At 32.2% G+C, this 21,163-nt stretch overlaps 1 protein-coding gene across 2 annotated transcripts in view; it reads left to right on the top strand.

The window, feature by feature from the left end:
* Nucleotides 1–1,405: 1,405 nt before the first annotated feature.
* Nucleotides 1,406–21,163, top strand: part of PLVAP (plasmalemma vesicle associated protein) — a 28,580-nt gene continuing 8,822 nt past the window's right edge. Inside the window, exons 1-3 of one of the 2 annotated variants that reach the window (XM_053700700.1) lie at nucleotides 1,406–1,909; nucleotides 4,547–4,634; nucleotides 17,013–17,660. In XM_053700700.1, coding sequence (XP_053556675.1) covers nucleotides 1,550–1,909; nucleotides 4,547–4,634; nucleotides 17,013–17,660 — 1,096 coding nt within the window. In that variant the 5' untranslated portion in view covers nucleotides 1,406–1,549. The remainder of the gene's footprint in view (nucleotides 1,910–4,546; nucleotides 4,635–17,012; nucleotides 17,661–21,163) is intronic. The other variant, XM_053700701.1, reaches the window with a different exon arrangement.

A 21,163-nucleotide genomic window follows, 5' to 3' on the forward strand; every position in this document is an offset into this window, starting at 1 on the left:
TTAAAAAAATATTTATTAAAATTTTTATGTAATCTACATGTATAAAAATATTTTAAATAAAAAGTATAGGGACATGGAGGTTCCAAGTAAACTGGAGCATACTTTTTATTAAAGCTTGTATAATCTTAAATATTCTACATACATAAAACAAATTAAAAAATAAAATTAAAGGGGCATGGAAGTCAGTAGTATGTTGTGGTTGTATAGCTTAGATTAAAGGGACACTCAATAAAAATTAAACTTTCATTATTCAGATAGAGCATGTAATTTTAAACAACTTTCTAATTTACTTCCATTAACAAAATGTGCACAGTCTTTTTATATTTAAACTTTTTAAGTCACCAGCTCCTACTGAGCATGTGCAAGAATAAGTCTGTATGCATTTGTGAATGGCTGATTGCTTTCACATGGTACGTGTATGCATTTGTGATTGGCTGATGGCTGTCACATGGTACAGGGGGAGTGGAAAAAGACATAACTTTTAAAATTGTCAGAAAAAAAAATCTACTACTCATTTGAAGTTCAGACTAAGTGCTATTGCATTGTCTTGTTATCTTGCATTTGTTGATTATGCAAATCTACAGTGTTGACTGATCCTTTAAGTAATTTGACATCATAGAAAAAAAGTCTTACCTTAGATTACGCTGCAAAAAGCTTCCTGCACCCATTTCCATATCATTTAGTAGGAACAGTAAAAAAGTTATTTTAAAATAAACATTGTTTCTAGCCACTTTGAAATGGCTGCCAAGCTCTGCCCACTGATGGTGTCATGATCTGGGCTACATCTAGAAACTCTGCTTAATAGCATTGACAGTTTGTTGAATTCAACTACTGAGTCTTTTGTGATTGGATGCCATATGCAGCCCAGACCATGATGTCATCAGTGGGCTAAACTTGGCAGCCAGAAATAATATTCATTTTAAAATAACATTTTTTACAGCTCCTGCTGCATGAAAAGGTGCAGGAGGCTATTTGCAGCTTAATCCAAGATAAGACTTTAAGATGACCAAGGTGTAGAAGACTGTCCCTTTGAGAGTAATTATTCATTACTGCAGAACATTTATAGGTCTGCAAATGAGATAGATTTATTTATTGTTGGCTCAGAGTGTGAAAATGTGTCTTGTCTCAAAGGGTCTGTAACAATGCATCTTATCTTGTGGGTGACGGTTATGAAAAGTAAAAGGAAATTATTGCATCCTGAAATGCAGGAAGGAGATGGAACGAGGAAATATTTCAAGAATCTAATTTAAACAGATGAACATGGAACGTCATGTGACTGTAAACACCCACAGATACAAATTATGAATTTAAAAAAAAAAAGTTTAAAACATAGTCCGCAGCTCATGTAAACTCACTTTACTCCGATTTTTTCCTGTGGACATTACTGGCAAGAGTGACCATCTTGAGAGAAGTAGCTCTACTACATACAGCCTAAACTATGATAAGGTTACCATTTTAAATGGTTTGCGCTAGATCCTATAGAAGAGACTGATCAACATCAATAGAAGCCATAAAAATAAACTTAAATAGTCCACAAAAAATCAGAACCATGGAAAGGAGCTATGCAATTTCTAGGTTTGGACTTGAATCAAAGGACATCCTCAAATCAAAGCAGAAAGGCTGCTCCTACTACTGCAAGTATTTCTTTCTTTTCACCTCTTGTATTGAGTTTCTTATTCTGATAGGGTTAGTTCTCTTCATGATCTATGGAAATGCACACGTTACCACAGAAAAGCGACTCAACAGTGTGCAGGAACTCAACCAGAAATATATGATGGAGAACAAGCAGCTCATGAGTAAGCTCAGCAGTATGAGGATGGAGAGGGATGACTGCTATGGGAGGTTACAAATAAAGAAGTTGAGTTTTGAAGACATTAGCAACATTTTACAGTCACAGATATTGCAAATTGTGAGTGTTGTCATTAATTGAATACTTGCTATGTAATGTCAGTTAAACACATGGGGGTGGTTATGTGTATTCTGGAAGGTAACTACTCTATCTCTCTCAAAGTTTCATTTTTTCTCTCTTTCTTTTTCTCTCGTTCTCTCTCTCTCTCTCACTCTCTCTCTTTCTTTCTTTTTATCTCTCTATCTCTCTTCTTTTGTCTCTCTTTTTTTGTCTATCTCTTTCTTTCTCTCTCTTTCTCTTCTCTCTCTCTCTCTCTCTCTCTCTCTCTCTCTCTCTCTCTCTCTATATATATATATATATATATATATATATATATATATATATATATATATATATATATATATATATATATATATTTCTCTCTCTCTATCTCTTTCTCTCTCTCTCTCTCTTTTACTCTTTCCTTCTTTCTCTCTCTCTCCCCTTCTCTCTCTCCTTTGCTCTCCCTTCTCCCTCTCTCCTTCTCTCTCTCTCCTCAGCATAACATATGAACTGGACAGATCTGAGAGACTGAGTCTAATTTTTTGTATAGGTATTTTACACTAATGTATTTGCCATTCTGTATCAGTATAAGTATGTGTATCAATGTATTCACATTATACATATAAGCCTAGATTACTAGTGGAGCTCTACTGATAGCATAGGGCACATTATCAATAACGCAGGCCCGCTCTCAGAATAAAGCATAATCTGGTTTTACAAGTGAATGGAAAAACAGAGAATGTTTAGCTCTCTTATTAAAAATTAGCTCTACTGGAGAAGTAAAGTAAACTGTTAGGGCTAGAATAAAAATATAACAAAACACATGGAAAACATTTTAAAACACTATATATATATATATATACTCACATATGTAAATTAAAGGGACAGTCAACACCAGAATTTTTGTTGTTTAAAAAGATAGATAATCCCTTTATTACCCATTCCCCAGTTTTGCATAGCCAGAACAGTTATAACAATACAATTTTCTCTGTGATTACCTTGTATCTAAGCCTCTGCAAACTGACCCCTTATTTCAGTTCTTTTGACAGACTTGCATTTTAGCCAATCAGTGCTCACTCCAGGGTAACTTCACGTGCATGAGCTCAATGTTATCTATATGAAACACATGAACTAACGCACTCTAGTGGTGAAAAACTGTCCAAATGCTTTCAGATTAGAGGCGGCCTTCAAGGTCTAAGGAATTAGCATATGAACCTCCTAGGTTTAACTTTCAACTAAGAATTAAAATGACATGCCCGATCTGAATCATGAAAGTTTTTTTTTTTACTTGACTGTCCCTTTAATATATATATATATATAGTGCTAATATTGTTGTGCTCCACTTTTAGGGGCCAATTTATCAAGGGCCCCTGATGCCCCTGTTTCTGCAGTTATGAAGCAGTCTTAAGACAGCTGCTTCTTAACTTGTCTGCTGCTTCTGAGGCTGCGGACATCAATCCATCCGATCCTATACGATCAGGTTGATTGACATTCCCTGCTAGCTACAGTGTACCATGTCCGCCAGACATTTGTAAATCGGACCCTTAATCTTAAAAAGTACATTCTTTTCTATGTGAAGAACACAGGAATGTAAAATAGGCGTTTTGCGCATCATGTTTCATGATTTCGATGTGGTCAAGTTGGTGCACATGAAAAGTTAGTATTCTTAAGGCATGTTATTGAAATATAACATATAAAATATTTTTAAAAATTATAAAAAAATTATTAAACAAACTGTAAATAATATATATATATATATATATATATATATTCTATTGATTATTTATAATATTTTACAGTATTTTTAATATTTTTTTAAAAAATATGAATTTTTAAAAATATTTTATATGTAATATTTCAATAACATGCCTTAAGAATACTAAGTTTTTATCAGTGTTAGCCGGACCATGCTAAAATCTAAATTGCAAAACCCATATTTTCCATTTCTATGTTCCTCGCCTAGAAAATGTTTTACCTTTTATTATAAAATATATATTTAAATATATATTTGATACTGTTCATGTAAAATACATATCTATTCATATATATATATATATATATATATATATATATATATATATATATATATATATATATATATAAAAGAATAAATAGAACATATTCAATGTGAAATATAATATTTCATGTCGTGTTTAGCTTTTTTTTAAGATTTCACACTCTATTGACTTCTATGGGTGAAGAAGTTAACGAGGTTGTATATTTGTTACTTGTAATACAACGCAACCCGACATACACAAAAAGCACTAATTTGCTCCACTCATAATCTAGCCCTAAACATTCAGAGAATATTAGATTAAATTTTCTTCATATGGTAAGCCCTCTCCAGTCTCACCAATTCCTATGCTATTTTATGGATCCCATTTACTAAAAAATATAGAGAAAAGTGCACTTTAGCAAAAAGGCTCCAAAAACAGTATAAGAGATGGTGAGGCTGAAGTCTTTACAAATCTATTTTAAAACAAAATTCCCAAGGAATCTCTACCCAGGAACATAAGGCTTGTAAACATTTGTGTCAATAGACAGTTCTTATCATTTCTAACATGCAATTCACAACTGGCAGAATTTATCATACATGTTTGAAGTAAAATGGCTGTTTCTCTTTAAACCAACTGATTTACTTATTTTCATTCACAGCAAGAGTTGAACAAGACATATACAACTACTTTGAAGCTTTATCATACCTGCAGTTTGGAATTTGCAAAGCTCAGCAAATCCTGCACTGGTGAGAAAATATTTCCCTTTTACAAAAGTGACAGTAACTATAGAGAAATTGTCATGAGGTTGATAAACATACTGCTGCAATTTAACCTTATTGTGTGAAGGAATACATTATATTGTATTTGTGAAAGCTTTTTTAAGGTTGGCCAAATTTTATAAAATGAAACCAAAACCCTATACCTCTGAATACATAACCACATACCTCTGAATACATAAACATATACCTCTGAATAGATAGCCATATACCTCTGAATGCATAAACATATACCTCTGAATACATAAAAATATACCACTGAATACAGAACCCTATACCTCTGAATACATAAACATATACCTCTGAATACATAAAAATATACCACTGAATACAGAACCCTATACCTCTGAATACATAAACATATACCACTGAATACAGAACCCTATACCTCTGAATACATAAACATATACCTCTGAATACAGAACCCTATACCTCTGAATACATAAACATATACCTCTGAATACATAAAAATATACCACTGAATACAGAACCCTATACCTCTGAATACATAAACATATACCACAGAATACAGAATCCTATACCTCTGAATACATAAACATATACCTCTGAATACATAACCATATACCTCAGAATACATAAACATATACCTCTGAATACATAAACATATACCTCTGAATACATAAACATATACCTCTGAATACATAAACATATACCTCTGAATACATAAACATATACCTCTGAATAGATAACATATACCTCTAAATACATAAACATATACCTCTGAATACATAACCATATACCTCTGAATACATAAACATATATACCTCTGAATACATAAACATATATACCTCTGAATACATAAACATATAGCTCTGAATACATAAACATATACCTCTGAATACATAAACATATATACCTCTGAATACATAAACATATACCTCTGAATACATAAACATATACCTCAGAATACATAAACATATACCTCTGAATACATAAACATATACCAATGAATACATAAATATATACCAATGAATACATAAACATATACCTTGCCTCTGAATACAGAACCCTATACCTCAGAATACATAAACATATACCTTAGAATACATAAACATATACCAATGAATACATAAACATATACCTCTGAATACATAAACATATACCTCAGAATACATAAACATATACCTCTGAATACATAAACATATACCTCTGAATACATAAACATATACCTCTGAATACATAAACATATAACTCTGAATACATAAACATATACCTCTGAATAGATAACATATACCTCGAAATACATAAACATATACCTCTGAATACATAACCATATACCTCTGAATACATAAATATATACCTCTGAATACATAAACATATATACCTCTGAATACATAAACATATATACCTCTGAATACATAAACATATATACCTCTGAATACATAAACATATACCTCTGAATACATAAACATATATACCTCTGAATACATAAACATATACCTCTGAATACATAAACATATACCTCAGAATACATAAACATATACCTCTGAATACATAAACATATACCAATGAATACATAAATATATACCTCAGAATACATAAACATATACCTTGCCTCTGAATACAGAACCCTATACCTCAGAATACATAAACATATACCTCAGAATACATAAACATATACCAATGAATACATAAACATATACCTCTGAATACATAAACATATACCTCTGAATACAGAACCCTATACCTCTGAATACATAAACATATACCTCTGAATACAGAACCCTATACCTCTGAATACATAAACATATACCTCTGAATACATAAACATATACCTCTGAATACAGAAACCTATACCTCTGAAAACATAACCCTATACCTCTGAATACATAAACATATACCTCTGAATACAGAACCCTATACCTCTGAATACAGAACCCTATACCTCTGAATACATAACCCTATACCTCTGAATACATAAACATATACCTCTGAATACATAAACAAATACCTCTGAATACAGAAACCTATACCTCTGAATACATAACCCTATACCTCTGAATACATAAACATATACCTCTGAATACAGAACCCTATACCTCTGAATACAGAACCCTATACCTCTGAATACATAACCCTATACCTCTGAATACATAAACATATACCTCTGAATACAGAACCCTATACCTCTGAATACAGAACCCTATACCTCTGAATACATAACCCTATACCTCTGAATATATAAACATATAACTCTGAATAGATAACCATATACCTCTGAATACAGAACCCTATACCTGTGAATACAGAACCCTATACCTCTGAATACATAAACATATACCTCTGAATACATAAACATATACCTCTAAATACATAAACATATAGCTCTGAATACATAAAAATATAGCTCTGAATACATAAACATATACCTCTGAATACATAAACATATAGCTCTGAATACATAAACATATAGCTCTGAATACATAAATATATAGCTCTGAATACATAAACATATACCTCTGAATACATAAACATATAGCTCAGAATACATAAACATATACTTCTGAATACAGAAACCTATACCTCTGAATACAGAACCCTATACCTCTGAATACAGAACCCTATACCTCTGAATACATAAACATATACCTCTGAATACAGAAACCTATACCTCTGAAAACATAACCCTATACCTCTGAATACATAAACATATACCTCTGAATACAGAACCCTATACCTCTGAATGCAGAACCCTATACCTCTGAATACATAACCCTATACCTCTGAATACATAAACATATACCTCTGAATACATAAACATATACCTCTGAATACAGAAACCTATACCTCTGAATACATAACCCTATACCTCTGAATACATAAACATATACCTCTGAATACAGAACCCTATACCTCTGAATACAGAACCCTATACCTCTGAATACATAACCCTATACCTCTGAATACATAAACATATACCTCTGAATACAGAACCCTATACCTCTGAATACAGAACCCTATACCTCTGAATACATAACCCTATACCTCTGAATACATAAACATATAACTCTGAATAGATAACCATATACCTCTGAATACAGAACCCTATACCTCTGAATACAGAACCCTATACCTCTGAATACATAAACATATACCTCTAAATACATAACCCTATACCTCTGAATACAGAACCCTATACCTCTGAATACATAAACATATACCTCTAAAAACATAAACATATAGCTCTGAATACATAAACATATAGCTCTGAATACATAAACATATACCTCTGAATACATAAACATATAGCTCTGAATACATAAACATATACCTCTGAATACATAAACATATAGCTTTGAATACATAAACATATACCTCTGAATACAGAACCCTATACCTCTGAATACAGAACCCTATACCTCTGAATACATAAACATATACCTCTGAATACATAAACATATACCTCAGAATACATAAACATATAGCTCTGAATACATAAACATATACCTCTGAATACATAAACATATAGCTCTGAATACATAAACATATACCTCTGAATACATAAACATATAGCTCTGAATACATAAACATATACCTCTGAATACATAAACATATACCTCAGAATACATAAACATATACTTCTGAATACAGAAACCTATACCTCTGAATACAGAACCCTATACCTCTGAATACATAAACATATAGCTCTGAATACATAAACATATAGCTCTGAATACATAAACATATACCTCTGAATACATAAACATATAGCTCTGAATACATAAACATATACCTCTGAATACATAAACATATAGCTCTGAATACATAAACATATACCTCTGAATACATAAACATATAGCTCTGAATACATAAACATATACCTCTGAATACAGAACCCTATACCTATGAATACAGAACCCTATACCTCTGAATACATAAACATATACCTCTGAATACATAAACATATACCTCTGAATACATAAACATATAGCTCTGAATACATAAACATATAGCTCTGAATACATAAACATATAGCTCTGAATACATAAACATATAGCTCTGAATACATAAACATATACCTCTGAATACATAAACATATAGCTCTGAATACATAAACATATACCTCTGAATACATAAACATATAGCTCTGAATACATAAACATATAGCTCTGAATACATAAACATATACCTCTGAATACAGAACCCTATACCTCTGAATACATAAACATATACCTCTGAATACAGAACCCTATACCTCTGAATACAGAAACATATACCTCTGAATACAGAAACATATACCTCTGAATACATAAACATATAGCTCTGAATACATAAACATATAGCTCTGAATACATAAACATATAGCTCTGAATACATAAACATATAGCTCTGAATACATAAACATATAGCTCTGAATACATAAACATATAGCTCTGAATACATAAACATATACCTCTGAATACATAAACATATAGCTCTGAATACATAAACATATACCTCTGAATACATAAACATATAGCTCTGAATACATAAACATATACCTCTGAATACAGAACCCTATACCTATGAATACAGAACCCTATACCTCTGAATACATAAACATATACCTCTGAATACATAAACATATACCTCTGAATACATAAACATATACCTCTGAATACATAAACATATAGCTCTGAATACATAAACATATACCTCTGAATACATAAACATATAGCTCTGAATACATAAACATATACCTCTGAATACATAAACATATAGCTCTGAATACATAAACATATACCTCTAAATACATAAACATATAGCTCTGAATACATAAACATATAGCTCTGAATACATAAACATATACCTCTGAATACAGAACCCTATACCTCTGAATACATAAACATATACCTCTGAATACAGAACCCTATACCTCTGAATACATAAACATATAGCTCTGAATACATAAACATATACCTCTGAATACATAAACATAAAGCTCTGAATACATAAACATAAAGCTCTGAATACATAAACATATAGCCTTGAATACATAAACATATACCTCTGAATACATAAACATATAGCTCTGAATACATAAACATATACCTCTAAATACATAAACATATAGCTCTGAATACATAAACATATACCTCTGAATACATAAACATATACCTCTGAATACATAAACATATACCTCTGAATACATAAACATATACCTCAGAATACATAAACATATACCTCTGAATACATAAACATATACCTCTGAATAGATAACATATACCTCTAAATACATAAACATATACCTCTGAATACATAAACATATACCTCTGAATACATAAACATATACCTCTGAATACATAAACATATACCTCTGAATACATAAACATATACCTCTGAATACATAAACATATACCTCAGAATACATAAACATATACCTCTGAATACATAACCCTATACCTCTGAATACAGAACCTTATACCTCTGAATACATAAACATATACCTCTGAATACATAAACATATACCTCTGAATACATAAACATATACCTCTGAATACATAAATATATACCTCTGAATACATAAACATATACCACTGAATACAGAACCCTATACCTCTGAATACATAAACATATACCTCTGAATACATAAACATATACCTCTGAATACAGAACCCTATACCTCTGAATACATAAACATATACCTCTGAATACATAAACATATACCTCTGAATACAGAACCCTATACCTCTGAATACATAAACATATACCTCTGAATACATAAACATATACCTCTGAATACATAAACATATACCTCAGAATACATAAACATATACCAATGAATACATAAACATATACCTCTGAATACATAAACATATACCTCTGAATACAGAACCCTATACCTCTGAATACATAAACATATACCTCTGAATACAGAAACCTATACCTCTGAATACAGAACCCTATACCTCTGAATACATAAACATATACCTCTGAATACAGAAACCTATACCTCTGAAAACATAACCCTATACCTCTGAATACATAAACATATACCTCTGAATACATAAACATATACCTCTGAATACAGAACCCTATACCTCTGAATACAGAAACCTATACCTCTGAATACATAACCCTATACCTCTGAATACATAAACATATACCTCTGAATACAGAACCCTATACCTCTGAATACAGAACCCTATACTTCTGAATACAGAAACCTATACCTCTGAATACATAACCCTATACCTCTGAATACATAAACATATACCTCTGAATACAGAACCCTATACCTCTGAATACATAAACATATACCTCTGAATACAGAAACCTATACCTCTGAATACAGAACCCTATACCTCTGAATACATAAACATATACCTCTGAATACAGAACCCTATACCTCTGAATACATAAACATATACCTCTGAATACATAAACATATACCTCTGAATACAGAACCCTATACCTCTGAATACATAAACATATACCTCTGAATATAGAAACCTATACCTCTGAAAACATAACCCTATACCTCTGAATACATAACCCTATACCTCTGAATACATAAACATATACCTCTGAATACAGAAACCTATACCTCTGAATACATAACCCTATACCTCTGAATACATAAACATATACCTCTGAATACAGAACCCTATACCTCTGAATACATAAACATATACCTCTGAATACATAAACATATACCTCTGAATACATAAACAAATAGCTCTGAATACATAAACATATACCTCTGAATACATAAACATATAGCTCTGAATACATAAACATATACCTCTAAATACATAAACATATAGCTCTGAATACATAAACATATAGCTCTGAATACATAAACATATACCTCTGAATACAGAACCCTATACCTCTGAATACATAAACATATACCTCTGAATACAGAACCCTATACCTCTGAATACATAAACATATAGCTCTGAATACATAAACATATACCTCTGAATACATAAACATAAAGCTCTGAATACATAAACATAAAGCTCTGAATACATAAACATATAGCCTTGAATACATAAACATATACCTCTGAATACATAAACATATAGCTCTGAATACATAAACATATACCTCTAAATACATAAACATATAGCTCTGAATACATAAACATATACCTCTGAATACATAAACATATACCTCTGAATACATAAACATATACCTCTGAATACATAAACATATACCTCTGAATACATAAACATATACCTCAGAATACATAAACATATACCTCTGAATACATAAACATATACCTCTGAATAGATAACATATACCTCTAAATACATAAACATATACCTCTGAATACATAAACATATACCTCTGAATACATAAACATATACCTCTGAATACATAAACATATACCTCTGAATACATAAACATATACCTCTGAATACATAAACATATACCTCAGAATACATAAACATATACCTCTGAATACATAACCCTATACCTCTGAATACAGAACCTTATACCTCTGAATACATAAACATATACCTCTGAATACATAAACATATACCTCTGAATACATAAACATATACCTCTGAATACATAAATATATACCTCTGAATACATAAACATATACCACTGAATACAGAACCCTATACCTCTGAATACATAAACATATACCTCTGAATACATAAACATATACCTCTGAATACAGAACCCTATACCTCTGAATACATAAACATATACCTCTGAATACATAAACATATACCTCTGAATACAGAACCCTATACCTCTGAATACATAAACATATACCTCTGAATACATAAACATATACCTCTGAATACATAAACATATACCTCAGAATACATAAACATATACCAATGAATACATAAACATATACCTCTGAATACATAAACATATACCTCTGAATACAGAACCCTATACCTCTGAATACATAAACATATACCTCTGAATACAGAAACCTATACCTCTGAATACAGAACCCTATACCTCTGAATACATAAACATATACCTCTGAATACAGAAACCTATACCTCTGAAAACATAACCCTATACCTCTGAATACATAAACATATACCTCTGAATACATAAACATATACCTCTGAATACAGAACCCTATACCTCTGAATACAGAAACCTATACCTCTGAATACATAACCCTATACCTCTGAATACATAAACATATACCTCTGAATACAGAACCCTATACCTCTGAATACAGAACCCTATACTTCTGAATACAGAAACCTATACCTCTGAATACATAACCCTATACCTCTGAATACATAAACATATACCTCTGAATACAGAACCCTATACCTCTGAATACATAAACATATACCTCTGAATACAGAAACCTATACCTCTGAATACAGAACCCTATACCTCTGAATACATAAACATATACCTCTGAATACAGAACCCTATACCTCTGAATACATAAACATATACCTCTGAATACATAAACATATACCTCTGAATACAGAACCCTATACCTCTGAATACATAAACATATACCTCTGAATACAGAAACCTATACCTCTGAAAACATAACCCTATACCTCTGAATACATAACCCTATACCTCTGAATACATAAACATATACCTCTGAATACAGAAACCTATACCTCTGAATACATAACCCTATACCTCTGAATACATAAACATATACCTCTGAATACAGAACCCTATACCTCTGAATACATAAACATATAACTCTGAATACATAAACATATACCTCTGAATACATAAACATATACCTCTGAATACATAAACATATACCTCTGAATACATAAACATATACCTCTGAATACATAAACATATACCTCTGAATACATAAACATATAGCTCTGAATACATAAACATATAGCTCTGAATACATAAACATATACCTCTGAATACATAAACATATAGCTCTGAATACATAAACATATACCTCTAAATACATAAACATATAGCTCTGAATACATAAACATATACCTCTGAATACATAAACATATACCTCTGAATACATAAACATATAGCTCTGAATCTATGTCATCCAGTATTAATCACTTTAGTTTTGTTCCAATCTTTAGTTTGAAAATAACACAAAAAGGGATAATAAACACACAAACATATGACAATATAACACAAATTATATTTTCTATTGTTACACTAAGTGATTTATAGCCAGTGATTGGATCTGTGCATCTGTTGGATTTTCATGTGTCCCTTAGCTAAACTCTAGTTTACTTTCACCAGTAGAATATAGAGTACACTGCCATTCAATGCTGTGCTTGTTTTATTAGAAATTAATTCTGGTATCTATGCAGCATGAGCTTGTTAAAAATAATACTTATTTTAAAAGGTCTAAGAAACTAAACATTTTTCTTTCATGATTCAGATAGAGCATGCGATCTTCGTTCTCTTGGTATCTTTTGTTGGGGATGTAAGCTTGCGAGCCAGAACCTTTCTGGAGCACTATGTAGCAGCAGTTTTGCAATAATGTAGTCCATATGCAAGAGAACTAAATGGCAGCACTATTTCCTACCATGTAGTGCTTCAAACACCTATCTAGGTATCTCTTTAACAAAGAATATCATGGGAATGAAGCACATTTGATAAGAGAAGTTAATTGGAAACTTTTTTTAATTGTATGATCTGTCTGAATCATAAAACAACATTTTTGGGTTTCATATCCCTTCAGGCTTAAAGAGACATTTAAGCCCCCCTTTTTTGTAAAATGGATGTTCTTGTACTGTTAAAAAAAACACATATGCCTGATGGATAGTTTAATTTGAAAGAATTATGAAATCCAACATTTTTCATGAGTGAGATACTTCTATTATCAATTTTCTTTGTTTTCTTGGTATCGTTTGTTGAAAAGCAGGGAGGTAAACTTAGGAGCTGGCCCATTTCTGGAGCACTATATGGCAGCAGTTTGTAAGAATGTACAACTGCAAGAGCACTTGAGGGCAGCCGCAGCGCTATTTCCTATCATGTAGTGCCCCAGATGCCTTCCTAGGTATCTCTTCAACAAAGAATACCATTAGAACAAAGCAAATTTGATTATAGAAGTAGATTGGAAACTTTTTATAAATTGCATGCTCTGTGTAAATCACAAAAGAAAATGTTTAGGTTTCACATCCCTTTAATGTTCATTACCTTGCTACATAAAGTATAGCTGTGTCTGGTGATTTGTATTACCTTCCAAATACAAGCACACAATAGCCATGCATATAGTAAGTTATTTTGTTGTGTTGTTTTTTTTTTTTTTTAAACGTTCAGCTACATAGTGACTATTATTTCCTTTAAAATGAATATTAAACACCTTTTGTTCCTGTGTAAAAATTGTGCTCGGTCCCACGCTCCCTAGAAAGAAAAATCTGTTATACCCAGGTTTTCTATATGCTGCAAATTACCATTACTAGCTATTTTATTTGCAGCATCTGCAAGTTACATCATTTGCTTTTGGTCTCACTAGCAGTAGCGAACCTACTCAACAGAGGGCCCTGTTGTGTTTTTGTGCCCCCCCCCCTAGGAAATATTAATAATATACACGCTTCTCTGTATAATGAATTTGAGAATAATGAGCCTGCTGCACTTTATGATGATACTGTGTCTTTATCCACTGGCAGTGAGCACACTGTGCTGAATAATGATGTGAGGTTCTATGCACTATACCCTGATTAGTTCACTGCTCTGTATATATATATATATATATATATATATATATATATATATATATATATATGTATACTCTGATGAATATGTTGTGCTATAAGGACGGAATATCTATGCACTAATAGTGAATGTTCTGTACTGTATAATGATGAGTGTGATGTGCAGTATAATTATGAGTATCTATACACAAATAATAATCACAAAATCACACTCCTATGTAAAGACCGCCTGCTATGTTCCCCCAGCACTTGGGCCCTGGTGCCTGCTTTATCAATGGTAGTTATGCACAATGTTTACAGAAAAAAGAGGTGTTAAATGTTGTTTAAAAGGAAGCTATTTATGTTTCTACTCCATATAACTCTACCTATAGCTCGTTCTTAGACTACATATATCCCTTTATATTATGTTCCAGGGTTTTTTATATAGCATGCCATATAACCCTACCTATAACTCCAATTGCTATATATAATGCTCCCCATCTCATCTTAAAGTATAAAATAACCATCTATACAACTCTCACTATTGATACGTTTATTACCTCTACCTAATAACTCCCCAGTTAATCTATATATCTTTACATGCAATCACTCATCATGTAACCATCCATATAACTCCCTATAATGATTAATTTAACAATCTTCCAATATTAATTAATATAACTATCCCATTAACTGTCCCCATTAATACATATAACACCAGCGTTACAAACTTCCTGCATATTGCAGGATTGTCACAGTTTGAGCCCTCTACACTACTGTTCTTTCCACAGCTTCAACCTTCGGGGCAAATGTCCTGGTTTCTTCAACAAAACTATCCTGTCCTTGCCCATGGCCTGTCCCAACTCTGCCCACCCAAGTCTCCACCATCTGTTTGTGGCCACTGCCCACTAGCCTCCAAGTTCTTGAAACATCTAGGAAATTTTGGATGGGGTGTATCACTATAACTGAATTTATTTACCAAATTAGTAATATGTGGCTCAGAGAACGGCTTTCACTGGAAGGGTCAAGGCAGTAAGGAGGAGGAAACTAGCAGGGGCACAATGAGATATAGAAGGACATTGAGAAAGGTGCTATTGCACCAGACCGGACCTCTCTCTCTTTGCTCACATGACATCCTGGGATTTGAAGTCCCCAGCTGTGCGGACCTAGTAAAGGTTCCAGCTGCACCAGGCTAAATTTTAAGTGGCAGTAGATGGTTGTAAGTGGGGGGAACCCATGGGTGTCTTGGGGGCTACAATCTGTGAACACGCCTTTGTGACCAATATAACATTTCCTATATCTTACCATATTGCTCCATGAAACAATCTAGGTAATTGCCCATATTGCTCCATAATCCCTCCCTATATTTATACATATTGATCCATATAAACAGGGCCACATTTTAATGACATTTTCCATGACTTTTCATTTTACTTATGCAACTAAAATGTGCCTCTCCCAAAAAGTGACCAGACAGAAGCAGCTGCTAAAAGAGAAGACCCCATAAAAAGCTGCCTACACAGTTTAATGAGAACTCCCTTTTTTACATATAATAGCTATTTAATTCTTAATCTGTACCACATTTATTTTTCTCCATGTAACTTGTAACTATTCATAAAATCACTTATACTTCTGCTTATTGTAGGTCCTATAGTTCCACACAGCCCTGTCCATTCCATGTGGATAACTGCTAAAATATAATTTTCTTTGCACATTCAATAACATCTTATATCTCACATTTATTATTTTTCTCAACAATCAGATGAAAAGAAATTGTTGCAGCAGAATAATAAGTTCCTGGACACCGAGTATAAAAACTATAAGGAAAACTGCACCACAAACATGGATCTTATAAAATCTCGAGAGCGCCAGGCAAGTTCTGATAGAGACAAATACCAAGTAGATAAAATAGCCCTACAGGAAGAGGCTAATGTTCTGAAAGCTCAGGTGGATTTGTTTAAGAGTACATGCACCTCAATAGATGAAAAGTTTAAGGCCGAGCTACAGCAGCAAAAAGAAAATTTTGAGACGCGTTTCAAGCAATTCACCAATTGTGGAAGCTGTAAGTATTTGAATATAGAAACAGAGAAGCGAATTGATGAAAGACTGATGAATCTGAAGCAGCATGTCAGCGCCACCATCCTGGAGAACAATTTACTAAACATCAGCAAGAGCAGGACTGAAAAGGAACTGGCACAGTGTGCTCAAGACAAAGATAACATGCAGAACAAGTGGAACTCTGAGATAAAGGCAGCCTACAATGAGAAGGAATTGCTTAGAGCTGAGATCGATGAGATGGACAGAAGACTGAAGAAAAGTATACAGACTCTGAATAGGACCACAAGTGATCTGGAGAGCAAAAAAGTAGAGCTCCTGCACTGCATGATGTCTTCGGTAAGCCAAAAGCAAGGTGAGCGGTGTGTGCAGTTCTATCACTGGACACTTAAAGGGATATTCTGGTGTAGAAATAAAATTCTAAATTGTTAAGATGTTTTCTTTCTTTTTTTTATTTGTTTAACCCAATGCAAAAGGGGTTAAATATCTGCTCCTTTGCCCCTTAAGATGAGGATTCAGACATTGAGCAAATTAGGTACAAGCATACATTTATATGCTCCAATCAGTGGCGTTATCCTCATCTTGAGCAGAATGGGGGTGTCAACATGGTTTTATTAAATAAACCAATTTATTTTCACACTAGAATGTCTTTTAAATATCTATAAGTGTCTCCTTGAATGACAGTCCAGGGTTTTGATTGTACAAAGCATTTAGTACTTTAAAGTCAAATAGTACAAGTTTGGGCCATATAACATTTTCATTTCTAATTATAAAATAATGCAACAAAGTATAATGCAAATTTATATACCTAAGAAAGCTGCAGAGGGTGCAAATATAGTTGATTTGTATTTACAAAAGGTGTACAAAAAATGTGTACAAAAATTGCTAAATAAATAAAAATTTTGTACAGATGAAACTTAAGTTTTAGTTGTGTGTTCTCCTTTAAATAGAATCTAAAAAATACAATGTATTGTGTGCTGCACTTTGATACAATTTGGACAAAAATTACTGGATAAATGTAAAATGATATGCGTGAAACTTTGTGCAGATGAAACTTAAGTTTCAATTGTGTATTCTCCTTTAAATAAAATCAATCTTGTTTTAAAGTGATATCAATGTGAACTTAGCTTTTTTAGATTTTACACTTATAAATAAATAATCTTCTTTTAAACCTATAACACCTGTCATCAACTCTTTTTTTAATGTGTTTTTTCATAATTCATTTTTGGGACTCCCCTACTCTATAATATATTATATTATAACATAACATAATTTAACTGCTTAAAGTGATGGTGAATTAAAAATGTTGTAAACTTACCAGTATATCCTAAATGTAATATAGAACTAAACCTCTGCATTACTTGTTTTTATAAATGTGATATCATATTAAATATAAAGTCTTTCTTTCTGTTACGTGTTTTTCACTCCTCCCCCTTGTATTTTTTCCCCTTTATTGTAGTGACGTATAAAGCAGCTCACCCGCTCTATACATAGATATTAGTACGATTGCACAACTGATTTCATAGAAGTCACGGAGAAAATAGCGAGCCGTGTGGCTTAACTTCTGATTGTGTGACAGTGCAAAACATCACCATCAGAAAAAAGACACACAGGGGGGTCTGGTGACAGATATGCAGTGAGTAAAAAATATTAGGAAAATAGAACTAATTAGAAAAAACATTAAAATATTTTATATAAGTGTTACATATCTAATCCTAGCAAACAGTAAATAGCGAAAACAGTAGTGTTAAAATCAAACCTTCATGATTCAGAAAGAGACTTTCCAATTTAATTACATTATCAAATTTTGCACATTCTTTTTATACGCACACTTTTTGAGGCACCAGCCACTACTGAGCATGTGCACAGTGTATACGTATAATAGTCTGTGATTGGCTGATGACTGTCACATGAAACCGAGGGACAGCCAATGGAGAAAAAATTAATTTGTCAGAAAAAATTATAATCTATTGCTTATTTGAAATTCAGGTTTATTGCATTGTCTTTTTATTATGAACTTGTTAATTATGCAATTCTACTGTATTTAATGTCCTTTAATTGTGGATGACAACCATGTGCAGTAAGCTGGGGGGGGCAGTTTGTAATACCAATTTGTAATACCAGCACACGCTAATCTGAGACGGCATCAGAACCAATGAGACGTCATCAGAACCTAAGTGCAGCAAAGGGGTTAAGTCGCGCAGCAATTGCAGAATTTTTAAATATATATGTACAATATATGCTTATATACATATATCATTATGTGTTAATTTGTGTATATACACATATTAGCACATAAATATATATTTATATAAGCATATACATATATATTGACTGGGAACACACAGTTCAAATAGACCGCAATGTAAAGGCACTTTTTCTAACACCCCACACTCGCCAACTTTAAAGCCCCAAAACTGCTTGGCTGGTTATTTATTGCGTGCCTGCAAACAGGCAAATATGCCTGTTTGCGGGTGCGCAATAATTTAGCGCTCCCCATGTAATCTAGCCCATAATGTTTAAGTACGGGGTGGAAACAGCTCAGACGTAATATAATATAGTGTAATTGATTTGTTTAATTTCAGCATTGCCATGTTTATTAACTTTTGATATGGAATTTTTCGAAGAGAGAGAAAAAATAATGAAAAGGAAAACTAAAAAATCAACTAAAACAAATGGGATCAATAGAAAAAAATATTAATTTTTCTTCATGAGAGAAAAATGTACCTTTTGTGAGATAAATTTATGAATTAGTGTTTCTGTGAAATATTGCTTCTCCCTCACTAGAGCTGTTTTGAATTTCTGATTTATGTTCCCCATAAACTCGTTTGTGAGGCATTGATATAAAATATTTCTTAGGTAAACAAAGTGTGTGCGCACTGGTAATATCATTTTATTAAGCCTCTTATAATGGAAGCTTTAATACAAATACCAAATTAAGTATAGTAAGGAATCTGTAAAAAGTAAATTCATTTATTTCATTACTAATTAATTTAAAAAATCCTTACCCTCATGCCATGGTTTATATTAATGCACCTCTGAGCATGGGCATGCAATCATATTTTAAAGGACATGAAACCCAAAAATGTTCTTTCATGATTTAGGTAGAACATACAATTTTAAACAACTTTCCAGTTTCTATTATCAAATTTGCTTCATTCTCTTGGTATCATTTGTTTAAGGAGCAGCAATGCACTACTGGTTTCTAACTGAACACATTGGTGAGCCAATGGCAATCAGTATATAAATATATAAATATATATATATATATATATATATATATATATATGCAGCCACCAATCATCAGCTAGAACCTATGTTCTTTGCTGTTCCTGAGCTTACCTAGATAAACCTATTAGCAAAGGATAACAAGAGAAGAGATTAAATTAAATAATAAAGGAAATTGGAAAGTTGTTTAAAATGGTATGCTTTGTCTAAATTATGAATGTCTAATTATGACTTTACTGTTCCTTTAAGGTCTGTGCATATATCTAAAAAAATATTTCCAATGTTCCTTTCAATTTTTGTGTGTTCTATTTTGAACAAAAGACCAGATGAAAGCAACTTTTATTCTCATTTAAAACAAAAACAATATAAAAAACCCTCCTATTTGTAAAGTGAACTGATTTTTTTTTTCTTAAGGGACATAAAATAGCAAAAAGAAAATGTTCTAATGTATTAAAACATTTATTGAACTGCTGCTAAGATATAACTACGTTTAACTTCTAAAAAGAATACAAAAATAGTTAGTCAGCCTCAGAGCACTTCTGGGAACTTGCAAAACACACCTGTTGAGCCAATGGCAAGGGGTATATGTGCATAGCCACCAATAAACAGCTATCTCTGCTCCTGAGCCTA

Source organism: Bombina bombina, chromosome 2, assembly GCF_027579735.1.
Source record: "Bombina bombina isolate aBomBom1 chromosome 2, aBomBom1.pri, whole genome shotgun sequence".
Taxonomy (NCBI): domain Eukaryota; kingdom Metazoa; phylum Chordata; class Amphibia; order Anura; family Bombinatoridae; genus Bombina; species Bombina bombina.